Source organism: Pinus tabuliformis, chromosome Q, assembly GCF_031772625.1.
Source record: "Pinus tabuliformis cultivar Carrire ecotype Pingquan chromosome Q, CPIR1, whole genome shotgun sequence".
Lineage (NCBI taxonomy): Eukaryota > Viridiplantae > Streptophyta > Pinopsida > Pinales > Pinaceae > Pinus > Pinus tabuliformis.
This window is the reverse complement of record NC_142296.1, coordinates 623,609,481-623,636,924: the sequence shown is the minus strand read 5'-3', so window position 1 is coordinate 623,636,924 and position 27,444 is coordinate 623,609,481. Positions and strand designations below refer to the sequence as shown.

The 27,444-nt window shown below is 35.6% G+C and overlaps 1 protein-coding gene across 1 annotated transcript; it reads right to left on the bottom strand.

Moving 5' to 3' along the window:
* Nucleotides 1-15,878: 15,878 nt before the first annotated feature.
* Nucleotides 15,879-19,387, bottom strand: LOC149220989 (protein NUCLEAR FUSION DEFECTIVE 4-like). The gene is made up of 3 exons (XM_089384976.1): nt 19,005-19,387; nt 17,106-18,014; nt 15,879-16,462 (listed from the first exon to the last, which is right to left on the bottom strand). The coding sequence occupies exons 1-3, from the start codon at nt 19,377-19,379 to the stop codon at nt 15,986-15,988; spliced, it is 1,761 nt and encodes a 586-aa protein (XP_089241102.1). The 5' UTR covers nt 19,380-19,387; the 3' UTR covers nt 15,879-15,985.
* Nucleotides 19,388-27,444: the final 8,057 nt, after the last annotated feature.

Genomic DNA, 27,444 nt, shown 5'->3' with positions numbered 1-27,444 from the left:
CAAAGAGTGTCAGAGTCAAAGAGTATTAGTGAAAGAAGATAAGTTGAAGAGCATCAGATGACAATGAAAAGATCAATAAGCTAAATATCAAATGAAATCAAATATAATAATGCCAGAAAGAAATCAGTTATAAAGGTGGCATTACCTTTCTAGGATTAGATATTTTTTCCCTAAAATAAATCGTAAGTTAGTTTAGGATATTTTGTAAATAATTTTGTATAAATACTTCATAATTCGAAGTATGTAGGGTGGATTTTACTAGACATTTCTATAGACTTTTTTATCAGAAGACCCATAGGGTTGTTGTATCACTTGCTGAGCCAGCAAGCTAGCTTGATAAATAAAGATCAGATATTTCAAAGGATTTATGTGTTGAGCGAAACTTTAGAGAAGTATTCTCATGTGTTATTATTATTTTTCTCAAGTTATTCATAATCTTTAATGTATTTCTGAATCTAAATGTTATAACTGGAATAATACTTTAGAATTTGTTATTTACACTCTGTCTTAGTAGTTATAGATTTAAAGGTTTTCTGCTAATATCTAAGTTAAGGAATGCTTAATTTCTCCTTGGTTTAGATTGATTTCTTGAATATCCAGGTTAAAGGTGTTAGAAAATTATATATTACGGAGCAATGGAACACATAAAATATTGCAGAAATATAAACACAGAAAACGCACAAAACAAGAGAGACACAGATATACGTGGTTCACCCAGTTTGGGCTACGTCCACCTCGAACAGCCAGTCCTTCCTTTCTATTATCCAGCAAAATGAAGAGACACAACCTACAGTGAATCCGTTGTAATATCCTCTGTTTTCTCTCACAGTCTCACCTCTCTGTTTCTCACTCACAGAATACACATCTATCACACAACCTCAAATACAATACCCTCATACAAAGAGAGGGGTTGCCTTCTAGGGCAAAAAACCCTAAACTAAACATAAGTTCTACTGTCAGATCATCCACCTAATGAACAGCCCAGATTGACTAGAAATTACTATACTTTTACAAGGCAATTTTACAGTTGTTTTTAGCTTCGAGGGCAATGCCCCCGAAACCCTCCGCTAGGGGGGGGCTCCCAAAGGTCGCAGCCACCCCCTCTGGACCCCCCCTGCAGCGAATATTTTACGGGCGGCATTGCCGCCCCCATTTCGAATTGGGGTCCTATGTGGTGATACCTTTGAATATAGAAGATAATCAGGCTCCACACCCATCAAAAGGATCCTTAATTGTGCTTTGATCCTGACTGCCCCTTCATTCCTCATTCATTATTTGGTCTGAGAACCCTTAATTACTCTCTCACCCCTAATGAAACCGTTTCACCCCTCTGTCTCAAAAATCTGAAAAACGCTTTGCTATCTTGCCCTTTGAATATTATCTTTAGTGAGTTAATCTAGTTTTGCTTCCTTATTGTTTGACTCCATAGCCCAATGGTATAAAAGACATCATTTTATCCATCTGTCTAAGTAATCCCACCACCCAATCTCAAATACAAATCAAAATCCCAAGAACAATCATAACTAGCCTAAGATCAAAACAAACAAAGTTAAATCATACAAAGAGAGCCCTCTCTGAGACTAGGTTGGCTAGAACATATGCTCCAAAGTTGGTTAGTGGTTACCATGGAAATTTCTTTCTTTTGAACAACTTCTAGAGAAAATTACTGAGTGCTAACACCACGATCATGCATAAGTTGAAAGGTATGTGTTGATTTTTTAAATGAAGCCAAGCCATCAGTTTGAGGTTAATTTCTCATGGAGGAGTAAGCTGGAGTAATAAGGCGCCATGTCAAAGACATTAATTCTTATCACGTATTCTTGTGAATTTCAATTTGTTTTATTTTTTGTTTTGAGAGAAAATTGTGGATGAGGTATGAAGGCATGAGTTAAAAATTTGGTGAAAAACATTTATGGTAAAAAATTTGTTTATATTTATTAGCGAAAATTATTTTTGTTGTTATTTTTGGTGAAGAAGTTAAGAAGGTATTGGGTATTTTTTGTTTGTTTGACTGAAAGAATTTATTTGAATTTTTTTTTTGGGACCGTAAATTGTGTTGGGTGAAAATGAGAAATAAGGAGTATATTTTGGCTTTGTTTTTTTATTTGAAGCATGATAGAGTCTTTTTTTTTTTATCCTGTGCATTTGGTTTTAGATATGGTGAATTTGGATACAGATCTGGTGAATTTTGGTGTACATATGGTGGATTTGGGTGCATTTAGTTGATTGTGGTCATTGTGGCAAAGAAATTGTAAAAGAGAAAAAGGGGCATGCACATTAGTTATGGGACAACAAAGTAGAATTAAATAGTTCCAAATAGAGCTGAAGCAATCGAGGCAAGAGAATCAAAGGATAGAATCTGTAGAAGAATATGGAATGTTTCTAGCTATGGAACCAATGACTAATGAAGACATGAATCAACCTGAATAATATCAAGAAACCAATGCAATATTGAAGTGAGTAATGCAAGTTTTGTCATCTTTCTCAAGTACAAAGTTTTAACTTTGGGCAATAAAAATGGAGGGACTACTTGGTTTGGTAGATTTATGGGAATTTTTTCAAGGAAATTCTATAAATTCTCAAGATATAAGTAGAGGTGTAATAGCATTGTTTCTTATTATATCAACACTGGATGAAAACATTTTGTCTAGTATTTTGCATGAATATGATGAGGTAAAAAATGCAAAAATATTTGGGAGATTCTTGAAACAAATTACAATGAGAAGCCTGATGAAGATGAATGTGAAAAATTAGTAACAAATCTACATGTAGGTGCAAAGATTGTAGAGTAAAAAGTTGTGGGTGACTCAAAAGAAACTAATGAATTGAAGAAAGAGGAATTTGCAAAAAAATTTAATGATGGATATTTGTGTTATGAAAATGAATTTCTGGTGATCTATAAAATTAAATTAGTTGATAAATTTTTGTTTGGTTTTGATGATCAAGTGGAAGAACATGAACAAGAAATTGTAGTAGCAGTTAGAGGAACAAACAAGTTTGAAGATGTCAAGCTTGATTATGATGCATAGATAAAGCTTACTAAAGAATGGCTTCAAAATTCCTTTAAACAAAATGATGATGGTCTAAAAGATGCAACTGAGGTTACATGCTTCAAGGTGAAGGCTCTTGAAAATGAGAAAAATGGTAGATCGCTGAATGATTCAGATGATATGGAAATGGAACTAGTGGTGGACACATTTGAAGAAGTTCCTAGTATTTTAAGGTATTGGAGCCCAGAGGAAATAAGATATTATTATGAAATGATGAGGCAAAAATCAATGGATCCCATTTGGGATTTGAAACGTTGGTACAAAAATGTTAAAACTGTGGATTCTCCGGTCAATGATTCAAAAGGAAACTATTGATGAAGAAAATGAACTTGTTGAAAAAATAGTTGAAATACACTAGCATCATCCTAGTTGCACAATAAGAAGCAATATTCAGAGTTCATGATCTAGAGTAGGAAGAAGTCTCAACAGGTTGAAAGTGTCATAGTTTGGAGTAGGAAGTCCAAGAATAATTTTCATCAACATGTTGAAGCAAAGAAGCTCAACATGAAATATTTAAGTCATATTTGTAAGCCTAGCTATGAATTCGACTAGCACATATTCTTATGCATTATTGAAAATCCATTTCTCCATTGAGAGGGGATGTTAGAATAATGTAGAAATGGAAGAGTATCGAAATGTGATAGGTTTGTTGATTTTTCATTTATGTTAGTTATGAGGTGTTGTTCTATAAGTAATTTTTTCCCAATGTGATTGAGTTGTAACTGAGTCAGAGTGTGTATCTTCCATGTTGTTATGTCCATCGAGTCTAGTGATACCATATTTATATAATGGGACACATTGTGATGTATTTGCATTAAGAAAGTGTGCAGGCTTAGTCCTGAATTAATAAAGTGCTTTGTTGTGTTAAGCTCTGTGATTTCTATTAAAAGCGTGTCAAAATCAAGGAGTTTGTTATGCTCTCTTGAGAATCTATGTGGAGTTTGTCTTCCTCACTTCAAGGGAGTTGGTTACATCCTGATGCTATACAATATAACCTTATGGGTCAATCTAAATGTTACATCTGAACATATGTGATACGTTTTGTGTATGGAACTCTTTTGGTTTCTTACACTACTATGTATGTTGTGCTATGAATAGTTATTCTTGAGTGTTCTAAGAATCTCCTTCGACACAATTTTTTTTTTGAAATGCTAGCTCTCTAATCTATATAATTCCTTAACTCTCCAACAAATAGTGATGTACCATTATGGACCAAGATTAATTGATTTATTGTGAGATATTGACATGATTGTGGGTGATGAGTTGTTGTCAAAACTATAACCATGCCTCCCAACAAGATAAATTGCATTGATATTCTTCTTGCATGGATGGAAGACTTCTTAAAGGATTTTTTAGTAGAATAAAAAAGTGTCTCTACACTTTTGCACTAAAAGGAAGAGGTTTTATAATGATTGAGAAATATTTGAGGTACTTGGAGTGCATATACTAGAATAGTAATTCCCAGTTACATGTAGATAAGTTTAGGGTATTGTTTAAATGTTCAATCTATGAGATCCACCCTTGTTGGTTTATTCAAGCTATGAGAATCACTCTTCTTGGTTCATTCTCTAACTCGGGGAAGGAACCTACATGAACTAGTGCTTATAAATAGGGTGAAAAATGCTCCTATGGAGCCATTTCCCCAACTGGTACCACTAATAGGTATGCATATTCTCATAAATATTTATATAGTAGGTATTAACGTATGTGGTCATTGTTGTGTGTGAATAATATGTCTTTAAATTGAGGAAATAATAACCATGAATAATAATAATCCATATATGTGTTGTGGATTGTCTAGGAAATAATCATAAGTTGTTATAGCTATCAATTCATGTTGTAGAAGGCAGAATTCAAATTGTAATATGTAAGGAAACCCACCACTATAATAATTGTATATAATTGGTTTTATGGGTATGGATGAAAGAATTCTAAATGTATTTATGGAGAATAGTTTTATATGTGTACCACTAATAGTTAGGTATATTCTCTTAAACATTTATATGTTAGGTGTTAATGCTTGTGGTCATTATTGTGTGTGAATAATCTGTTTAAATTGAAGAAATGATAACCCAATAATAATAATCCATATATGTTGTGGATTGTCTCGGAAATAACCATAAGTTATTATAGCCTAAGATTCATGTTGTAGAAGGCATAATTCAAACTCTAATATGTAAAGAAACCCACAACTATAACAAATATATATAATTGGTTTTATGCGTATGGTTGAAAGAATTCTAAATGTATTTATAGAGACTAGTTTTATATGTGTTGTCATGTTCTTCACTCTAAGAAATATGTATATGATTAGAAAATACTTACATTAATCATGTAAGCAGATAAATAATTATTGTAAAATTGGGAGGAAAAATTAATATATATGTAAAAAAAAATTTAAATTTAAACAGATTATAAGAAAAAAATACGAATAATCTACATAAATTAAAAGTAAAAAACAAAAAAAGAAAAAGGAATATTGGAGGGGTGTCAATCGGAGGGGAGAGCGATGAAGGTAAGAGACTAGGGTTAGGGTTTCGACACGGTTCGCCTCAGGAAGACCTGAGCCCTGGACAGGGTGCAGGGGCAGCCTACAGACATCTGAACCAGATCAGGGCAAAGAGAGAGTTGTGAGACGATTGGAGGAAGGTGGACAGAACATAGGAGAGGCTGACAAAGAAATGACAAACTTGGGTGGGGTGGGGGTGGGTGGGGGGGAGAGATCCCCTCCTACAAAAATGCAACAGTGGGCAAGAGAAGCAGGAATGGAATGAATGGAAGCACAGGGAAATGAAGCAAGGATGCACTGATCATGGGGGCTCATTGGCAAGGGGGATTGGGTAGCAAATGCCTACCTAGAGCAACGAAAAAACCCAGGTTTGTAATCCCAAACAACAAACTTGAAGAGTATAGAGGATATATGAAAGATCATGCTTTGATTTGTAAGTTTTTAGAGAATTGGCCGTCTGAGAAAGAACTGGCCAAATGGGTACAACAGAGATGGAAACCCAAGGGACACATTGACCTAAAACTAGGTGCAAATGGCTTTTTCAGTGTCATTTTTGATAATCTGGAAGATAAGGAGAGGGTTTTTGAGGAAGGACCCTACTTCTTGAACAACGTCGGTCTATTTATGAGGCACTGGGAAGAATGCTACAACCTAGACAAGGAAAAAATGCTAGCAGCACCAATATGGGTCAGGCTGTTTGGACTCCCAATCGAGTTCTGGATCCAAAGATTCTGGAGGGTATCAGGAACTCAATCGGGACATTTGTCAAAGTAGCCGAGACCACCAGAAGAGGAAGATATATGTCCTATGCCAGGATTTGTGTATACATGAATATCACAGAATCGCTTCCAAACTATATTGAAGTGGAGTACCACGATGAGATCTGGCAACAACCAGTGGACTATGAGAATATTCCATTCTGCTACAGAAGATGCCATGAATACGGTCATCTCTTCAAATCATGTCCTTTGAATGCAATTGGAGCATCATCAGGAAAGGGGAGGAAGCGAGGAAGGAGGAAGCAGCAAGCAGGGAGGACGATGAGGGTTTCACAGAAGTTCCTCACCGAAGAAAACCTCAAAAAGGACCGATTAATCTGAAACCACCTACTAAAGTAGTAACCCAGGAAAACCAGAACAAGTTTGGGGTATTACAAGAAGAGGAAATGGAAGCGGAAGGGGAAGACAGTGACAAAGAACCAACAGAACCTATAAAGGTAGACAAAGGGAAAGATACAATGTAGACAAATCTAGAACATGAGAAGGAAGGTGAGAGCATAGAAAACCCTCAAGACCAGACCCAAATGGAAATAGACCCCCAGAAGGACAAAGGGAGTGAAGAGGAACAAGTCATGAAGATAATTCTACATGAATAAAGACATCTGGATGAAGGATTCATTCTAGAAGAACAAAAACAATTATACAAAGAAATGTTCCAAAAATATAAATAAAAAATAGGGGCAACCATAATAAACCAACCATACCAGTTAGGAATGCAAGGAGGACAAAGCACAGAAGCGGGTAATGCAAGGAAGGGTGGAAGAAAATGAGGAGGAAGACCTATGGGCGATACCAACCAAATGGTTGGAGAAATGTTGGTAAACTCAGGAAGAGTCATATCTCTGTCAGAGGAATTCCAACAACCCCTCAAACTGTTAAAATGATAATTACAAAATGGAGTATTAGAGGGATGAATAATAAGGGGAAACAGAGATATCTGAGAGAAAGACTGAAAAGAGATAAGCCCAGCATAATGATAGTCCAAGAAACAAATATTAGTGAACAGAAACTGAAAGAGATAATGAGCAAATTTAAGCTGCAATATAAGATAATAGGTCAAGATTGCACACACAGTGCAAGGGGCCTGCCAATTCTTTCGAACCCAGAGGAGATTCAATTTGAAAATTGGCTTAGTGTGCCTCAAATTCTTTTGGGCGAATTCAGGAATATTGGCTCATGGGAATGGGTTCTTCTCACCAAAGTATATGGTCCACATATACTGGGAGAACGCAAGATCTTCCTTTGGAACTTGGGAAAAATCCGAAGTATCTCCCCAGAAATTCCATGGATTGTAGGAGGAGACTTCAACATGATCACATCCGTAGGGGAAAAATGAGGAGGGCTGAGAAGACCAGACACAGATATGGAAGCCTTCGGTGATATGATAGCGGAACAAAGACTGGTCAATATACCTACAATAAATGGGATTCACACATGGAACAACAAAAGAGGAGGCATACACCAAATTGCCTCAAGGCTAGACAGATTCTTAATATCCAAACATATCATAAATAGGGATATCTTCATTGAATCAATGATTATCCCAGGAATGGGTTCCGACCACTGGCCAATCAAACTGGAAATTAACATCAAAGCTAGCCCCAAAAAACACCCTTTCAGGTTTGAGGCCTTCTGGCTCAGAGACCAGAAGTTCATGATGAAAGTGGAAGAATGGTGGAAATAAAGCCAACAAAGGGGAAGAAGCAGAATGCAGACCTTCCAATTAAAATTAAAGGAACTAAAGGAGAAAATAAAAAAATGGAACAAGGAGGAATTTGGGAACATCTTCAAGGACCAGCAGCTTCTCGACTAGAAAATGAGGAAACTGCAGCAAGAAATCATAACAGTAGGCAGAAACGAGGAACTGGCTAGAGAGGAAGGGGTGTTGATAAGCCAAATTGAAGAATGAAGGAAAGAGGAGGAGATTCTTTGGAAACAAAAATCAAGAGTGAATTGGTTAAGAGAAGGGGAGAGGAACACAAAGTTCTTCCATCAAGCCATGATTCAGCAGAGACAAAGAAATAGAATCTTCTCCATAAAAAACGAAGAAGGACTTTGCTTAACCCAGCATGAGGAAATGGAACAGACTCTAGTAGGTTATTTCAAAGACCTCCTTACAGAACCCTAAGAGGATAGAAGAGAAGCTATTGGGAGAATCTACAATAAGATACCAAGTATGATCACCAGAGACTAGAACCTAGCACTTAGGAGAGCTACAACACTGGAGGAAGTGGAAGAGACCATGAAATGGATGAAGTAGAATTAAGCTCTTGGACCAAATGGTTTGACAGTGGAGTTCTACGAAGCGGGATGGAAATTCTTATGGCAAGACATTTTGGATGTGGTGGAAGAATATCGAAGAAATCAAAAGGTATGTCCAGGCCTAAACTCGACTCACCTGTCTCTTATTCCTAAAACTGCTAAGTCTGAAAATGCCCAAGGTTTTAGACCCATTGCTCTGTGTAATGTAATATATAAAATTGTTGCTATTCTTATGGCCAAAAGACTAAATCCAATCCTTTCAAGCATTATCTCTTCGGAACAAACCGGGTTTGTGGAAGGTCAGAAAATTTTGGATGGCTTGGTAGCATAACAAGAAGTAGTGCATTATTTGAAATCTAAGAAGGTAACTAGAATGATGATCAAATTGGATCTCTCCAAGGCTTACAATCATCTGGACTGGGCATACCTTAAATCAGTACTAGCGGCCTTCGATTTTTGCAATAGATGGATAGATTGGGTCTTTGATATGATCTCCACCCTGAATTTCTCCATTCTTCTAAATGGAACACCAACTTCAACCTTCAATGCCTTAAGAGGACTAAGGCAGGGGGACCCTCTATCACCATTCTTATTCATCATTGTGGCGGAAGGGCTAGGAAGATATATCAAAAAAGAATTGCGGGAGAGGAAAATTAAAGGGTTCCGAATATGGGGTAACAACCTGCCAATTACACACCAGCAATTTGTGGATGATATCATGTTGTTCTGCGCAGTTTCTCTAAGAGAAGTAAAAAGAATAAAAGGGATCCTAGACCTTTTCATGGAAGCATCAGGTACTCAAATCAACAAGGAGAAATCTTGCACATTCTTCTTCAACACCACCAGTAATGTCAAAACACACTTGACAAGATTATTGGGTTTGCTTTCAGGAGACTTACCCACAAAATATCTAGGCACCCCGTTAGCCCTGAATCCTCTAAAGATGGTGAATTGGCAGCAAACCATCGAGAAACTCATGAACAGATTGGAAAACTGGTCCTTCCAAACCCTGAATATAGCAGGAAGAGCAGTACTGATCAAAGCAGTCTTACAAGCAATCCCAATCTACCAAATTTTGACAACAGCAGCCCCAAAAGGTGCATGCACCAAAATGGTGGAGATCTTCAAAAAATTCCTCTGGGGAGGACCAAAGCAACAAAAGGAATGGGCTTTGATATCTTGGAAGGGCCTAATAAAGAGTAAAGAGGAAGGGGGATTGGGATTGAGAGATCCATACACTCTGAACCAAGTAATGGGGGTGAAGCTCTGGTGGAGATGGATGATGGGAGGAGGAGACCTATGGAAAAGATTCTAGACACAAAAATACAACATGCCCACAACAACAGAATAAATATTAAGACTTGAAGAAACACCAAGAGGCTCTACAATATGGAACTTGGCTAGTCAAAATAAAGACATAATATCCAAGCATGTCTTCTGGGAAATTCGGAACGGAAATTCAGCCAAATTCTGGGAAGAAGCTTGGCAACAAAGGGAGAAAATGAATGAGGTGCAGGGTCTCAGAAACACATGTCAGAGGGCAAAAGAGGAAGGTCTGAAATATGTTAGAGAGTTTTGGAATGAAGAACGCCAAGAGGAGTCTTGGAGAACTTGGAAGAATCCAGAAGCTTGGGATAGGCATATTGATATAGAACAAAGAGAGTTGTATACAAGAGAAATGAAGACAAGGAAAATAGCTATCAAAACAGGTCCAGACATACTGAGATGGGGTCATTCAATGAAGGGAACCTTCACGATCAAAGAAGCCTACAAACTCACCACGCTGAAGGGAACAAGACAAATTGGCACCCTTATAGAAACAAATATGGCAGAGGAACTAGTGGCCAAAAGTGACTCACTTCCTATGGATTGTATGCAAAGGGCACATTCTGACATGGGATCAGCTTCAAAAGCATGGATTTCAAGGCCCCCCCAGATGTTGTCTATGCAAGCAGGACCAAGAAACGCAAGAACACCTTTTGAATTCTTGTCCTCTAGCCCAACAACAATGGGAAGAAATCAGGAGACTCTTTCAAGGGACAAACAGAGATCCTCATAACATCAAATAAATAATTAAACAATGGGGGTGAGGTCAATTCATGAGCCTTGTGATTAGGAGAGCCTGGAGTCGAGCGGTAGGCATTATATGTGGATGATATAAAAAGAAATAAACCAGAGAATATTTCAAAAGAAGGAGATGCCTCTAGAGCAGGTTTAGAAAAGAACTCAGAGCCATATAAGAGAAACTATTCTAGCGGAAACTTGGAGTCAAGAGGATTGGAAAACGACACCTGAGGAAGAACAGATCTTGACCAAACTAAATCTAGAACAGGGAATGGTTGCTCCCCAGATGTGGAAAGCACCTGAAACAAACAACATTAGCCCTATCCATTTCTCTCGACCCTCTGAAGGTTTCATCAAACTAAATTTTGATGGGGCCTCCAAAGGAAACCTGGGGCCAGCAGGGCTTGGAGGCATCTTCTGGGATGACCAAGGGTGGACAAGATGGGTGTATGCAGACCATGGAGGTATCATGAGCAATAACGAAGCAGAGCTAATGGCAGTTTATCAAGGATTAATAATAGTGATAAGAAATGGATACAACAACCTGGAAGTAGAGGGCGATTCCCAACTGGTTATAGATATGATTAGGAAACTCAATAATGGTAAGACTTGGGACAAAGTAGCGAAAAGCTGGAGGACGGCTAGCCTGGTCCAGGATTTGGAAACCCTTATAAAGAGAATTGAATATGAGATCATAAAACATGTCAGAAGGGAAGGTAACAAAGCAGTGGATTTCCTAGCTAATTGGGGAAGTAATGAACAAGGTGGAAAGATGGATAGTATATGGTCGACACATCTTGAGGAGCCCAGATTGGAGCCCCTCAAAACAATCATTACCCAAGATTACCATGAGGACACGACCTCAAGTTAGCAAATATAGGTGGCCCCCGATCGGGGTGGTGGAAGTAGAGAGTATGTCTAGAATGACAGCGCAAGGGAGAGGGTGGCCAAGACGGCCACCAACTACCCTCATCATAATTCAAATGGATGCAATGGCATCCTGCATGCTTGAGGGAGTTTTGAGGCATTGAGGTGACAGAAGACTGGGGGAAGAGGAAGGAAGAAACAACGACGAGAGTGGGATGGGACGCAGGACAAATGGGAAAAGCTTAATGAGGGTGGCTAAGGGAGGAAGAGAGCTCAGTGTGCAATGAAGGAAGGTGGAGAACGGAGCTGAGCGGGCGTCAGATTATTTTGTGGTTGATCGAAATTCTGGGTATGTTTCCTTAGCCTCAACTCCTAAATCTCACTCTGCCATGTATATTATGTTGGAAGAAAGGGGAGAACTGGGAATTGCTGGGGGGGTCCACGTCTAAGCGGGCCCATAATTCCCCCTGTTATGCACAGTAAGGTGGAGGAGGGGGGCAAGCGGGGGAATGTAGAGGAAGGGCTAGATTTGAACATGTCAGAGGTTTGTATGGTGAGGAAGCGCGAGGATTAGAATATAGGTATGCCGAGGGACTGTAGGAGCAGGGCAGAGGGGCAGCTTAAGAAAGTTAAGAATGCAATCTCGGTGGGGGATAGGACAACTGAGGGCCTAACCATTTCTAGTCCAGGCAGAGAGAGATATGTGAGTATCCAGAACAATGGGAGACACTGGAGTGGGAAGGCAGGTCGAGAGGCAAGGATATGCAGGCATATAGGATGAATGTAATTCCTGGCAAACTAACTTCTGATGTTGATAACTGTAAACATGAGGCTGTAAAGGGAAAGATGGCTCACCTGGGCAGAGGCAGGGGTTGTGGAGGCAGAGGATGTTAGAGCTAGCCAGGAAGAAATGACCCGACGACCTCATCACCAATAAATCAGAGGCGTGGCAGGAAAACCATGAGGACGACTATGCAAGAAGTCGTGCACGCATACAAGGAAGGCACGAATGCAGACATTCGTCAGCTAATATAGGAAATGGAAGACAATGTCATGGAAGGGGACTCTGAGACCGAGATGGAGGAATGGGGGGATATTATCCCCGACCCAGGGCACACTAGAGGAAGGATGACACTCTACACGAAAGCCCTGCGCATGTACTGGGTGTTGAAATGCTTACTAGCCAAGGCTCTGAAACAGGTGGCGAGTCAAATGGTAGAAATCGCCCAAGGTATGCCAAATATCAAGAAGGATATGAAAAACATGCAAATCATCATGATTATGCAAGACAACAAGCTGGATGAAATCTAGAAACAATTGAAGAAGCTATCTCCAGCACCGGGGGACTAGGCAACAGCACCACGAAATGTGGATTCTAACAAAGATGACTGAAAGGAATAGTTCATGTAGTTTCTAGTCTGCTTCATTTTGCAGATAGCATTTTCTTTTCAATAGTTTTCTGTTAGGTTGGAACATGATTAGTGTATTTAGTTGTGTGGTTTACCTCGTGTGGATTGAAAGACTTATTAAATCTTGTTACTGGACGACCTATAATAGACTCAGGTGGCCAACAGACTTGGTTTCCCATATGGGCAAGTTGAGGCCACCAAACTGCTTTATATGGATCAACTTTATTTTATAAATAGATAAATAAAGGCACTATCGTAGCTTACAAAAAAGAAAAGAGAAAAAAACATACCTTAACAAAAACCTACTTTGATATTGATTTATAATAATCTAGATATAAATAAGATCACGTAAAATTAAGGAAAAACAAACATTCCATCAACAACACTTATATAAGGTTTGTTTTAGTTTAATTTTTTTTTCTAAATTTAATTAGTTATAGAAAAATATATTTCATTTAAAAAATATTATATTATAAATAAATAACTAATAATTCTTTTTTATTATAATTATTATAATTATAATTAAATATAATAAATGTATGATTATTATAAATAACATTAATAAAAATATTGTTACTTCTAAATTTAAAGAAAAATTGTGGTGTGAGAAAGATTTAGAAGCTAAAAGAAAATTAAGATATTATAGGGAGGTCATCAACCTTACCCTAGAACATCAAAAATATCTCTCGATTTTAGCTAGCTCTAAGAAGAAAATTAATATTACCAAGGCTAGAACGAACTCTTATGAGCTCTATAGTGAAACTAGTCATTGGGTAGTTCCTAAAACACCATGGATGGAAAGGATCTGCCATTTCTATGAGAATATGAACATCGAGGATGAAAATCACTTCCTCTTAGAGTGCCCCGGGTACAACCACATTACATCTCAGTTTCATAATCTTTGTTGCAATACTGACATTCTTAGCCTTTTAGGATGTCAAAATTATAGTTAGCTCGAGAGGCTTCTCTCCAAAATTTTTGAGAATAAAAATAAAATCTTAAGTCAAACTAAATAACTTGTTTTCTTTAAGTCCAATAGACTTAAGTTTGGCCCGAATCGACATTAACCATTATCATTATCAAATATTATCACATATTTTAAAAATAAATATAATTATATTAATTTAAAATTTCAACTTTAACATCATAATTATTCGCATTTATTTCGAATATTATAAATTTAGTTTTTACAAGATAACAAAACCATCAAAATGTAAGAGTAGCTCCCCGCCCCAAGAAAACAGATTGTTAAATTAATATTGAATTTTAATAAAAGTAAGAGCTATGAACAATTTTCCCTTGGCATAGATTTTTCTTTAATTAAAATTTGATCTTATAAATGTTATCATTATCATAAAAGTTTTATAAATGGATATTCAAAAATATTAAAAATTAACAATATTTTCAATTTTAGATTTATCAAAATTAAAATTTAATATTCTTTCTAAGCGGTAGCATATATATATATTATTTGCCATTTAAATTTTTTATTTTAAAATTGATTTTTTTAAAATAAATATAATTTTAGAGAAAATTATTGTTATATTATGAGAATTACAAATAGAAATGAAATAAATGAGATGTGAGAATTATATATAAATGAGATGTGAGAATTATATATATATTTATAGGGTAAAAAAATGTATGATTGTCAAACCAATATAAAACAAGCCTTATAAGTTGTTATCTGAGTTGTTATCTATCCATTTAAGTTGAGACAAACATTATAAGTTGTTATCTATCAATTTAAGTTAACTCATTACTCTTATTGAATAAAAATCTCAAAATTTCGATTTTAATTTTATATTATAATATTATCTCTTTTTTTCATTTTCAATTTATTAATATCATTTTATTTTCTATATCTCATTTATATATATATTTTTTATAAATTTATTAGTATTTTTCCCTTAATTTAAAATTTAGAAAATAAAAATTATAATATTTAGAGGCCAAAATATAAAAAAATTAATAATTCATTTTATAAAATTAAATATTCAAAAACAATTTTTTTCCTAAATATAATTTAATTTTTCCATTACTATTTTTCCCAAATTATTAAAAATCTTCACATTCATACCATCAACATTGAGAAAATATCTTAAATAATATTACAAAATCTAATTTTGATAAATAAATTTTTAAATATTTTTATACTAATTATCTATGTTTTAGTTAAGCATTCTCTCCCCCACACACACACATATATATATATATATATATATATATATATATATATATATATATATAATTAATTAATTAATTAATTAATTTAAAATCTAAAAAAACAAAATATTCACATTTCTAAAAACTCTAGATTGCTGCACAACTGAAAATTAACTTAGAAATCATATTATTGCTATAATTTTTAATAATACCTACTATATTTCCAGCCAAACAAATAAATTATATATCATAAGATAATAGATATACTACATGCAAGGAATATCTGATAAATATACTTTCGTGAACAGATTATTCTGCATAATGTTATTTTCTCTTCTTATATAAATTACATTATGATAATATATGTGGTGTAGAGATTATACGAGGCTCGGTGGACCAAGGTGTGGATTGAAATGTAAGTGATGAAAGGATAGGGATAAATATTACGAGTCGTGCCGTGATCCTATGATCTTAAGATGCGCTCTATCACAGATGTGTTTTCTGAATATAAGTGCAGACACCAACGTCGTCAACTTGCTACTACGCACGTTATATTTCTCAATACTGTTGTGTTTTATGAATCCAACGGTAGACACCGACGCCGTCATATTCCAACTCCTCCAATCACGATTGTGTGTAACACAAAAACTCTAAGCCGAAGCTGTGTCTGCATCTTTGAAAAGTCAGCCAATGAAACACATTTCGAATTCAATGGTTCAATCAATTGTAACTCATTTTGCAAATGAGACAATATAAAATCATTTGTATAGAATGGATTTCAGCTCATGGTAATGGCCCACAAAATCTAGGGAAAGGATTTATATTAATTTCTCTTTTTCGTAAATAGAATACATATAGTTAACTCTGATCTATTTCGTGTTAGTGTTTTTTGCGGATAGATTCATATAACTCGCGCGTTCTCCTGCACAGAACAACGCAGAGAAGGATTCCAAAGAGACACACACATCCCCACATGAGAAACGATTTTTCATAGCACTGTTTTCCTATGCAGTCAGCTCGTTTATCCATGCCAACAGAAGAAGAAGACGAATCATCGTAAATGAATCCTGCAACTTCACCGAAGAGAAGAGAACCAAATGCAATGTTTGTGACAAGAATGTTGTGGTTGACACCAAAACTTTTCATTCCGAACATCTCTGATGAAATCGGAATGGCTATGGCGCTGATCGCTCCTACAGAAGTTCCAACAATGGCTGTGCTCACATACAGAACACCACTGTGCGTCATTGGGTTCATGAATCGCAGCATGAAGAAGGCCGCAACCAAGGGAACCATCCATATGCCCATCCATCCTGTCCTTTGCAGAGGCCTGTACTTTCTCAACATCCGGCATTCCTAATTCACATAAAACAACAATACCATTATTTTAAGAAGGAAAAAAGATTTTGAGAATATTCCAGAATATATGTATTAGCATTCCTTCGTATATTGCAGAGTTGGGGTATAATTCCGGTCTCTATTGCAGATTCCGGGTATGATAGTGAGGAGATTCACAGTGATCCGGGTATGATAGTGAGGAGATTCACAGTGAGGAAAAATCAAACAATTCACTTCTCTCTTCACTGTCGAATTTTGATATATTTCCAAAATCTGCAATTACATAAATTCAGTAGGTGTACAGGAACCTAGTGACAAACAATTCAGTTCATTATTATTCATCATATTTAGAAATATTTCTAAAATCTACCATAGAAATAAGAATAATAAGAATGACCAAATAAAACGGTAAAGTACATGTCTGAATGACCAGAAACTTAATTCATCCTGGCTTCTGGATATGGATCAGATCAATTGTTTAAACTTGCAATATCAATAAGATTCCAAAATATTCCAGAAATCATCAAATTAAAGATGTCTTCTGAATTAACCTACCTACCTAAATGTAATCGGGAAGCCCTGATGCAATTGGCCCAAAAAAAATCCAAAGGATGAAACAAGAGATACTATCAAATTAAGGATGCCCTCTGAATCAACCTACCTGAATATAATCTGGAAGCCCCGATGCAATTCGCCCAAAAAATCCGAAGGATGAAACAAGAGATACTAAGATGGGCGTCTTGGAGTATCCAAGGGACTGAACAATTTGCCCTAGATTGTTCATATATACTATTCCCACAGTTCCTCCACACAAATATACAAAATAATATAGCCAGAAATCAATACTCCCCAAGAGCTGTAGGATGCCATGCTCCTCTCCCAGTGGTGGAACCGATATAAAATGGAATCTCTTGCTTTTAATATGATTGAAATTCTGTACAGTCTGCAGTGGAGTTTCTGTGTCCAGACTTCGAATATTGATTTTGTTTTCTTCATTTTGAACCAGATCCACCATGCAGCATACTTTGTTGGTAGGATTTTCTACAGTAGGGTTCTGCCTCTCTGGAGTTGAAATGTACGCACTTACCTTTATTTCACCCCTTATATTTTTTAAGGAAACCTTTAAGGGTATATATAGAGGGGCCATCAAGAGAATAATAATCACAGCAACGTAGACTCCTTCAATCTGGCGCTTCCCGTGGGGCAGGAACTCAAAAACTATGGAATATACAGCGGTGGCAAGGGCAATCAGCCCGCATACAGTCATGTACTTCTTATCTGCATCATCTTCTATGGCTGCCATTTTCAATTGTGAGACATGGAGTATTACAGCTGAAATTACACCCACTACAACGGGGACTATGCAGTTTAAAAGTAAGTACAGGGAAGGATTCCCCGGGTCCAGAATGGAAGAGAGACAGGTGTAAATAACGGGACTGAGACCTACGTAGCTTGTACTTAAACCAGAAGCCATTCCTCTCTCGCTTGGGAAATTTTCAATGGCAGCCTTGAAGCTCACAGTGTTGAACCAACAGATGCTATTCCCAGCCAGAAGACACAATATATACACCTGAGTTGTCCAAAATAACAAATTAAATGTCATGAGAGCTAACAACAAGCAAGCTATAAGAGTGCAACACCTAAAAAGATGTGCCAAAACAAGTTTACAAAGAAATATGTCAAAACAATGTAACAATATGCAAATATTGTTATGGTGGTTCTGGTACACTTGATTCTGTTAAAACTTCAGCTTTATGATAACTTTTGGTTTTACCTATACTATTTATCTTTCATATAAAAGAGTGGTAGTAAGAAAATAGGAAAGAAAACATAATAATGCAGAGAAATATAAATGTTTGCCTCACTCTCGTTTTTATTTAATGACCCAAAAAACCTTTATCTTTAATATAAAAGAGTGACAGTGAAAAAATATGAAAGAAAACATAATAATACAGAGAAATGTAAATGTTTTCCCTCACTCTCGTTCTTATTTAAAGAAAAAAAAAAGGGGTAATGAGAAAATATGAAAGAAAACCTAATAATGCAGAGAAATATAAATGTTTTCCCTCACTCTCGTTCTTATTTGAAGACCAAAAAAAGAGTGGTAATGCGAAAATAGGAAAGAAAACATAATAATGCAGAGAAATATAAATGTTTTCCCTCACTCTCGTTATTATTTAAAGAACCAAAAAAAACTCCATGTTAATTGGTCTAGATGACAAATAACATCTCACACCACCACTTCTCTGACGAATCCTAAAGAAATATTTTAAAACCACTCTGGTATCATTATATTATATTGATTTTTTCTAACATGGAAGCAGTGTGTTAAAACCACTCTGGTATCATTATATTATATTGATTTTTTCTAACATGGAAGCAGTGTGTTATTCTATTACAACAATCTAAATCCTATGCGAAGAAACTTATAATATCCTCAAGCTTCATCTTTGAAAGTTTAGTACACTATGCAGGAGCTCTATTATACACTTCACAAGAAACCCATCCTCAATCTGTATGAAATACAACAAACCTAAACAAAACATGGAAAGAGTGTAACCTGCCAATAACTCAATGGCTGAATGATTCCACTCAGAATTAGCCACTGAACGCCATACCCCACCATTCCCAAGCTCATTCCAATAGCAAGAACAGCCCAGGTTGGCAGAAACGCGCAGGCCAGTCCAGAAACCCAGCCCATGATTTTTCCAAGGTCCGAGGCCACAGCCAAACTATTCAGTTGGATTTGATTAATCCCCATAATTTTCTTCAAATCAGAGGAGTAATCAGAAAAATCAAAGTTGGTGCCATTGATAGATTGCAGCCAAATTGCTGCTATAAAACAAGTCCAGCGTTTGATGGCCAGTAACTTAGTGGGAATCACCTTGCCACTCTCATCCATGGCAACAGAACAACTGAATATGAACACTTGCATTGTATTATGCTAAGAGTGGTCATTTTTATAGGCGATACCTATGCCAATCGGCAATCTGAGGACAGCAATAAAGTTTTCTCGTGGGCCCCAATGTAGTTAAGGCACTGACCTCCAATACCACAAATTCTATATGGTGCTATCGTACGGGATCAGTAATTTCAATAAAATGGAGATTGTGTACGCCTGTTTTACTTCCACAGTACAACGAAAACTTAAATTTGGTTGGTACATCCATTCTGAAAATCAAATGAGATGTGAATAAAGAGTGATTACGTAGCCATAATTTGGTCCGCAAGTTTCTTGCCTCAATCTGTTGAAATTTTTTTCGAAAAATCACAAGTGGAGTATAAATAAGTGGAGTATAAATAGATTTGTAGTGAAAATAGATTTAACATTATCAAAATCAAAATCATAAAAGATTGACATCTATAATAAGAAATTTAAAAAATTTCTACATAAATTTCAAAAATACAATTGCCAGAATTTCAATTATTTGCAGGCAAAACTGAGGCCTGTTAGACTACACGTGCAGAAAAAAGGTTACGCAAACATGACATGTTCCTGACCTCAGATCAGCAGATGAATGAAGCCATGGAACGCAGTGTTGAAAGGAAAGAATACAGTGGTCTCTCTCATTATCAGGGGGATCCTTGTCCAACTACTTGCATTGATGCTGATATTGTGAGATGCGTCTGAGCTGTTCATGACTTAATGGAATCCATGGAATATGCAACGGATGATCACCGCTCAATGTCATGCGTGACACACTTAATTCGATAGGCTTTTGGATGGTTTTTCAAGATCTTAAATGCTGGTGTTGATATTCTGAGAAAGACTTCCGAAAAGGATTTGTTTAAGGCTGAAATTCGGACACATGATAGGAAATTGATTTATTACTGCTTCATATTGAATGAATATGGAATATAATTCCCATCTCAATCACGAGCTAACCTATGTGTTGATATTTGAACCGGTCAAACTTTTCTATGGTTTTTTTTTCTTAAGGTAGAATCTTGCAATAAAAATTTTGATGTGCTGGAAAAAGCTATAACACTAAGATTATGCACAAATCACAGTTCAAACTGGCGATTCTAACGAATTCCTACCCAGTAAAATTAACCAAAAAAATATATATAAAAAAGTACTAAAACTTGGAAAAATTAACAGGTTAAATTTTCTATAAACCAAATTCCACTAATATAACTCAACTACATATTAAATTTTCTATAACCGATCTCCACTAATATTGTAAATAAATATCTAAAATTCAACTATACATTAAATTTTCTATCAAACAATCTCTACCCATTAAATTTTCTATCAACCAATCTCTACTAATATTACAAATAAATATCTAAACATCCTATCTCAATCACTATCGCCCATCTTCACTCGGATCACAAACATTTGTAAATTCTCTGGTAAACCGAAACTTTTATTCTCGTAAACTGAAACTTGTAAGATCACAACCCTTTGGAATTTGTTTAGTAAAGAGAAACCTGTTTTACAGGTCTTTTTTAATCGACTGAAATAGTAAAATAATAGTAAAATTAAACGAAAATAGGAATAGCAAGCACGGCACAAAATTCAAGGCGAGTCCGATTAATCTAAGCTCAGTTATAAAGGTCATATGATCATTAACGCCTAGTTGAGATACTACTCTACTAATGGACTTTTAAAGGTTTGAGGTAAGAGATTCAACATTTTAATGCAACATTAAAGCTTATTAAAAAAATAATACTATTATTTTATACTTGTGGATTTAGACAAGCAAAAGTTCGTGTAAGGACTAAAATACGGGAACTTCACTCAATGAACCTCTTACATATCAAGTGGGTTCATGGAATATTAAACAATACCTTTAATTTGACTACATATTGAAAAATACCTCTAAAAATCACATTATTTAATCCCTTACCAATACAAACCCAACACACCTTCCCAATTTGAAAACCCCTACTTTCACGAGATATTGTAGGTATCCATTTTTTATAATATTTTTTATACCCCTTTATATCTTTTCATTAAATTTGTACTCCATTTTTTATACCTACTAATATACAAACCCTCTCCCGCCTATATATCGCCCAATATATTATGCCATTTTTTGCTTAGTAAATATCCCATAATATGAACCCACGTGGTATGGTATTGTTCCCCAATTGAAGCCCCTATGGACTAAAACTTCTATTTATGCAGAACTAAAGCTCGGTTAAAAATGCTCATACCTAGTGGCCATAAGCATTTTAAATTTAACTTAAATGTGTGACATTGAAATTGAACTTGTTCGAATGTATATTCTCTATTAGAGATGGATCACTCACGCATGGACATGTTTAAAAACATGAAAGTTGTTATTTCTCCAATTTATTCTTACATGATCACATGTGACTTTCTGTTATTTCTTAGCGAGAAAACTTGATGTTTGGTTTATATAATTTGTTTTAGTAATTAAATTTTTCAGTTAAATGTATAAATTTATAATGAATATGATTATAGCAAATAAATACGATTAATTTAATGGTATAGATTAAATAGTAATATCTGTTAAAAAACGATGTTTGAATTAATAAAAAACATCCATTGGTTAGCTCTACGAAAGAGAGTCTGAACCAGGAGAGTCTGGCTCTGCAGAACGCTCTACATACTCAATGTACATCACACATTATATAGCAAACGATTTTAGGGAGGTTAGAACCATACCTTAAGAAATAGAAACTAATTCCTATCCTGAGGTACCATGAACCAATTCACTATTCTAGGATATTATCTATTATCTCTAACACTCGCCCTTAATGGAGAAGGGGTTCCCAAATATGCCTAACATCTCCCTAAACATTTCAAACTTAATTTTGCCAAGAGGCTTAGTGAAAATGTGTGCAACATTATCACATGTAGTACAATATACAAGATGTATTTATTTTGATTGCACTTTCTCCCTGACAAAGTGGAATTGTGTATCAATGTGTTTAGTGTTTTTGTGAAACACTGGATTATTAACAAGTTTGATTGAACTTTGATTGTCGCATCTAATTATTGTTGCATCTTTTTGTTCTTCCCCAACATCCTGGAGAAGTCTTCGCAACCAAACTGCCTCACATGTCGCTGCACAAATGGCTTGATACTCTGCTTCTACTGAAGACAAGGAAACTGTGTTCTGTTTCTTTCTGCTCCATGTAATCACCCCGGATCCAATGCTGAATGCATAGCCTGTTATGGATCTGTAGTCGTTTACATTTCCAGCCCAATTTCAATCTATAAATCTTGCCAATCTCACATTAGAGGAATCAATATAAATAATACAATAGTCTACAGTTACTTGTAGATACCTCAAACACATTTCGCTGCATTCCAATGACTCTCAAGTGGCTTGGACATGTATTGACTTAGCACACTAACTGCATAAGCCAAATATGGTCTAGTAGTGGTTAGGTAGATTAAGCTCCCAACCGGTTGTATGTAAAGTGTCGCATTTGCCCCTTTAGAGCCATCCTCACTCTGAAGTTTAGTGTTCTACTGTAATGGTATTGCTACAGCCTTACACTGATCCATCCTTAATCTTTCTAGTAGACCTTTGACATACTTCCCCTGGGACAGAAAAGTTTGTGCTGAATCTCTCTAGATCTCAAGACCCAAACAATATCTTAATTCACCAAGGTCTTTCATTTCGAACACCTGTGACATTTGTTGCTTGATTTCTTTGATTAGACAAATGACATCACCTGCAATAATTAAATCATCTACATACAAAGAAATCAACGCCATGTGCCCTTGTTCATCTTTCATGGTATATAGATTAGGGTCGTTTTTACTTCTGTTGTAGCCAAGTTGCAGAATAAATGAATCAATCTTTTCATACCAGGACCTGGGTGCTTGCTGTAGTCCATATAAAGCTTTCTTTAATCTACAGGCTAAATGTCCTTTCCCTTTTTGGGCAAACCCCTCAGGTTGCTCTAAATAAACCTCCTCTTTCAATTATCCATCTAAAAATGCAGACTTTACATCTAGTTGGTGAATCATCCAATGTTTCTTAGTAGTTATAGCAATCAACATTATGATGGTATTTAGTTTAGCTACAGGGTCAAAGGTTTCTTCATAGTCAATACCTTATTTTTGTGAATACCCCTTTGCTACCAATATAACTTTTAATTTATCTATGGTTCCATCTGCATTAATCTTGGGTTCATACAACCATTTACAACCTATGGTTTGTTTCCCTCTAGGAAGTTCAACGAGCTCCCAAGTTTTGTTTCTGATTATCAATTCATATTTGTTCCATAGTTGTTTCCATTCACTATATTCATTTGCTTCTTTATAACTAGAAGGTTCAACAACATTCATCATACTAGTTATAAAAGCATTTTCCCTGTATCTAGTTGGCAATTGGGCTTCCCTACTTGATCTCCTGAGTGGTGGAGTAGCTTCAAACCTTGTCTGATCACCATTTTCTAGACTTGGCTTTATAGCTACATAATCTTATTTTCCTTCCTGTTGTCATTGCTATTGTTATTGTTGTTGCATCTGTTTTTGCTCATTTCCATCACCTGATTCATCACTTCCTTCTTCCACCAAGAACAGAATATCCCATTCCTCATTGCCCTTATTAGATTCTTCATGATCCTTCTCATGGAATATGACATCTCTACTAATGAAAATCTTGTGAGTAGAGGGATTAAATAATCTATAAGCTTTTTATTGTGATTAATACCCTATAAAAGTACATCTGATGGCTTTTGAATCTAGTTTTCGTCTGTCTTCCTTTGGAATATGGGCAAATGCTTTAGACCCAAACACTCTTAAATGTTTTACTACAGGTTTAAATCCATATAATGCTTCATAAGGAGTTTTACCTCAAGGCTCTTTGTAGGACTCCTATTTTTCAAGTAAACTATAGTATTCAATGCTTCAGCCCAAAAACCATTCGAAAGATCCTTACCTTTCAACATGATCCTAGCACATTCCACCAATGTTCTATTCTTTCTTTCTGTTACTCCATTTTGATGAGGATTATGTGGTATTGTGAATTGCTATAATATCCCATGGTCTTTACGTTACTTGATAAGTTCATCCTTCCTGTATTCTCCCCCTTGAGCGCAGTGGATAATTTTTCTATGTTTCCCTGTTTGCTTTTCAATCATGTTTCTGAACTACTTAAAGTATTCAAATGTGTGACTTTTCTTACTGAAAAAATATATCCAAGAAAACTTTGTGCACTCATCAATAAATAGTAAAAAATATAGTGCACCTCCTAATGACTTTGTTTGCATGCGTCCACAAATATCTGTGTGCACTAATTCAAGTATGTCTCTTTGTTTCCTTTCTACTTGAACAGGGAATTCATCTCTATGCATCTTTCCTAATGTACAGGCATCACAATCATTATGCACTTGTTTTAAGATAGGAAGATCTCTTACCATTTCCTTTTTCTGAAGTAACAACAAATCATTATAGTTGATATGACCAAATCTCTGATGCCACAGCTCTTCTGTAGTCAAACTTGCTGCTATCAAGGCTCGAGCTAGTGCTGGTCTTACATCCAATTTGTATAGACCTCCTGTTCGAATTCCTATAGCAATAGTATTCATGCCATCTAACAGACCTTGAATATAACAGTTAGATTTAAAAAATTCAACTTTAAGATCTTGATCTGTAATCATGGATATAGAAATCAAGTTATTTGTTACACCGAGCACATACATGACATTATGAATTTGTCTTACAATACCATTAGGTAAAATTACAGAAATTTTTCCACACCCTTTGATCTGATGACTTCTATCATCACCTAGGTGGATTTGTGCTTCGTCGTTGATTTCTTTAAAGTATTCAAACCATTGCTTGTTCTCGATCATATGTGTTGATGCTCCCGAATCTACATACTAGATGTCTGCATCAACATTCTCATCAATGTCTGCCATGAACAATCTGAAGTTCTGCTCATGATTATCATTTGCGAGATGACCTACATGTCTTTTATGCTTCTGTTGTTGTTCATGATATTTCTTCTTCCTGTACTCCTTAGCTATATGACCAAGTTTTTCACAATAAAAACATTTAATTTCAGAGTTGTTTCTATTCGAATGCATACCTTGAGTCTGATTTGGTCTTTTCTGTGAGATTCCTCCATTTTTCTATTGTGGATTTCCTTTTCCTTTGAAGAAGTTCTTTTTTGCCATCAACGCAAGATCTGCACTCTGGGGCTTCAAGGTCAATCTTATTTCTTCTTCTTTCATTAATATTCCTGTCAGTTCTTCAAATTTTGGGATTTTCTCTCTCACATTTATCCCAGTGATAAACATTTGGTAGTCATCGGTCACACCATTCATGGTAATTGTTACTAGATCTATATGTGCAACTGTTTCACCAATGTTTTCCAATTTGTTCTTCAGATCTTTGGTCCTCGATATGAAGGAAGCAAATGTTTCATTCTCCTCCATATTCAGGGATAAGATCTTGCTCTTTAGGAACAAAAGACGATTTGTATTCCTAATCTCATACAAATCCTTCAATATTCCCCAATTTTTTCTTGTTGATTTACATTCTTTGATATGTGGTATGATGTAGTCTTTCAGTGACATCTTCAGTAGTGTATTTGCTTTACCTTCTCGCTTCTCCCAATTTGGGACCAATGCCAATCCAACTGCTAGCTTCTTCTCATCCCCATTTGCAATCGTCTAAGCACTTTGCACTTCTAGCAGATTTTGCATCTTGAATTTCCAATTCACATAATTGGAGCCATCGAGCTTGTTATGCTCATTCGAGTATGGTTAAATCATTTGATTATTCATCTTGGCGATTAAAAAAAATTGACAGGTAAAAAAAATATATGTTAGATCTACCCCAGATCTATGTCAAATACAAAAATCACTGAAGTTTGATTTCTGGTATTTTCAACAGCCTCTAGCATTGGCTGATCCCTTGCAGTCTGTGCGCCCTCTCCACGCAGCCTTCGGGCAAGTCTCCACCACATTGTGTGCTCTCCACGACAGTCCTTTGAGGAACCACATATAAGGTCATTGCTGCCTTCTCTCAACAGACCTCGGCCTCCACGCAGCCTTCTCTTGGCAGCCACTGCCAAGATGCAACCCCTTTTCTTTATTTGCATAGTCGGTGCGATTTAGCACCATGGATTCACGACAGTCGGTGCAATTGTACAACATAGATTCACGATGGTTGGTAAAATAAAAATACGCGCAAGTCTCACAGTGGGATGAACGAAATTTTTCCCACAAACCACGTGATGATTTGCTTCAAGCACGCCGGGCAAATCCTTCACTCAGCGAACAGGTTTCTTAGCCCTGTCGCTCTGATACCATGTTAAAAAGAGATGTTTGAATTAATAAAAAACATCCACTGGTCAGCTCTATGAAAGAGAGTCTGAACCAGGAGAGTCTAGCTCTGCAAAATGCTCTACATACTCAATGTACATCACACATTATATAGCACACACGAGTTTAGGGAAGTTAGAACCATACCCTAAGAAATAGAAACTAATTCTTATCTTAAGGTACCATAAACCAATTCACTATTCTAGGATATTCTCCATTATCTCTAATAATATCGATTTATAAGAAATATCAAAACGCTTATTATATTATATAATTTACTTGATTAAAATATAAAAATTATTATTATCTTATTAATTATAAAAATAATTATAACATAAGTGAATTTAAAAAAACATGGAACAAGATTCTTAATAATGAATATTTACTCATACTTTATTATAAATATTTTTAATCAATAATTAAGTTTTGCTATAATATTATGGGTCAATATTATGGATTAATGAGTACCAAATGTCTAAAAAAGCATAGCTTATTTTATATAGCTTTGTTCATGTGGATTATTTTGATTGATCAATTTAATTAAAAGGAGAAAAATAGCGTAATTCTTTTAAAAAAATCTCAACTTTTGATTTGTATATACTATTATGAATATTCTAGAATATTTTGTGGAAGTTAAATCCATATTATCTATATAATAATTATTGATAATTAAATTACAATTTAAAAACAAAAATATTTTAATTATATAATTAAACACCATTAATACTAAAGTAAAA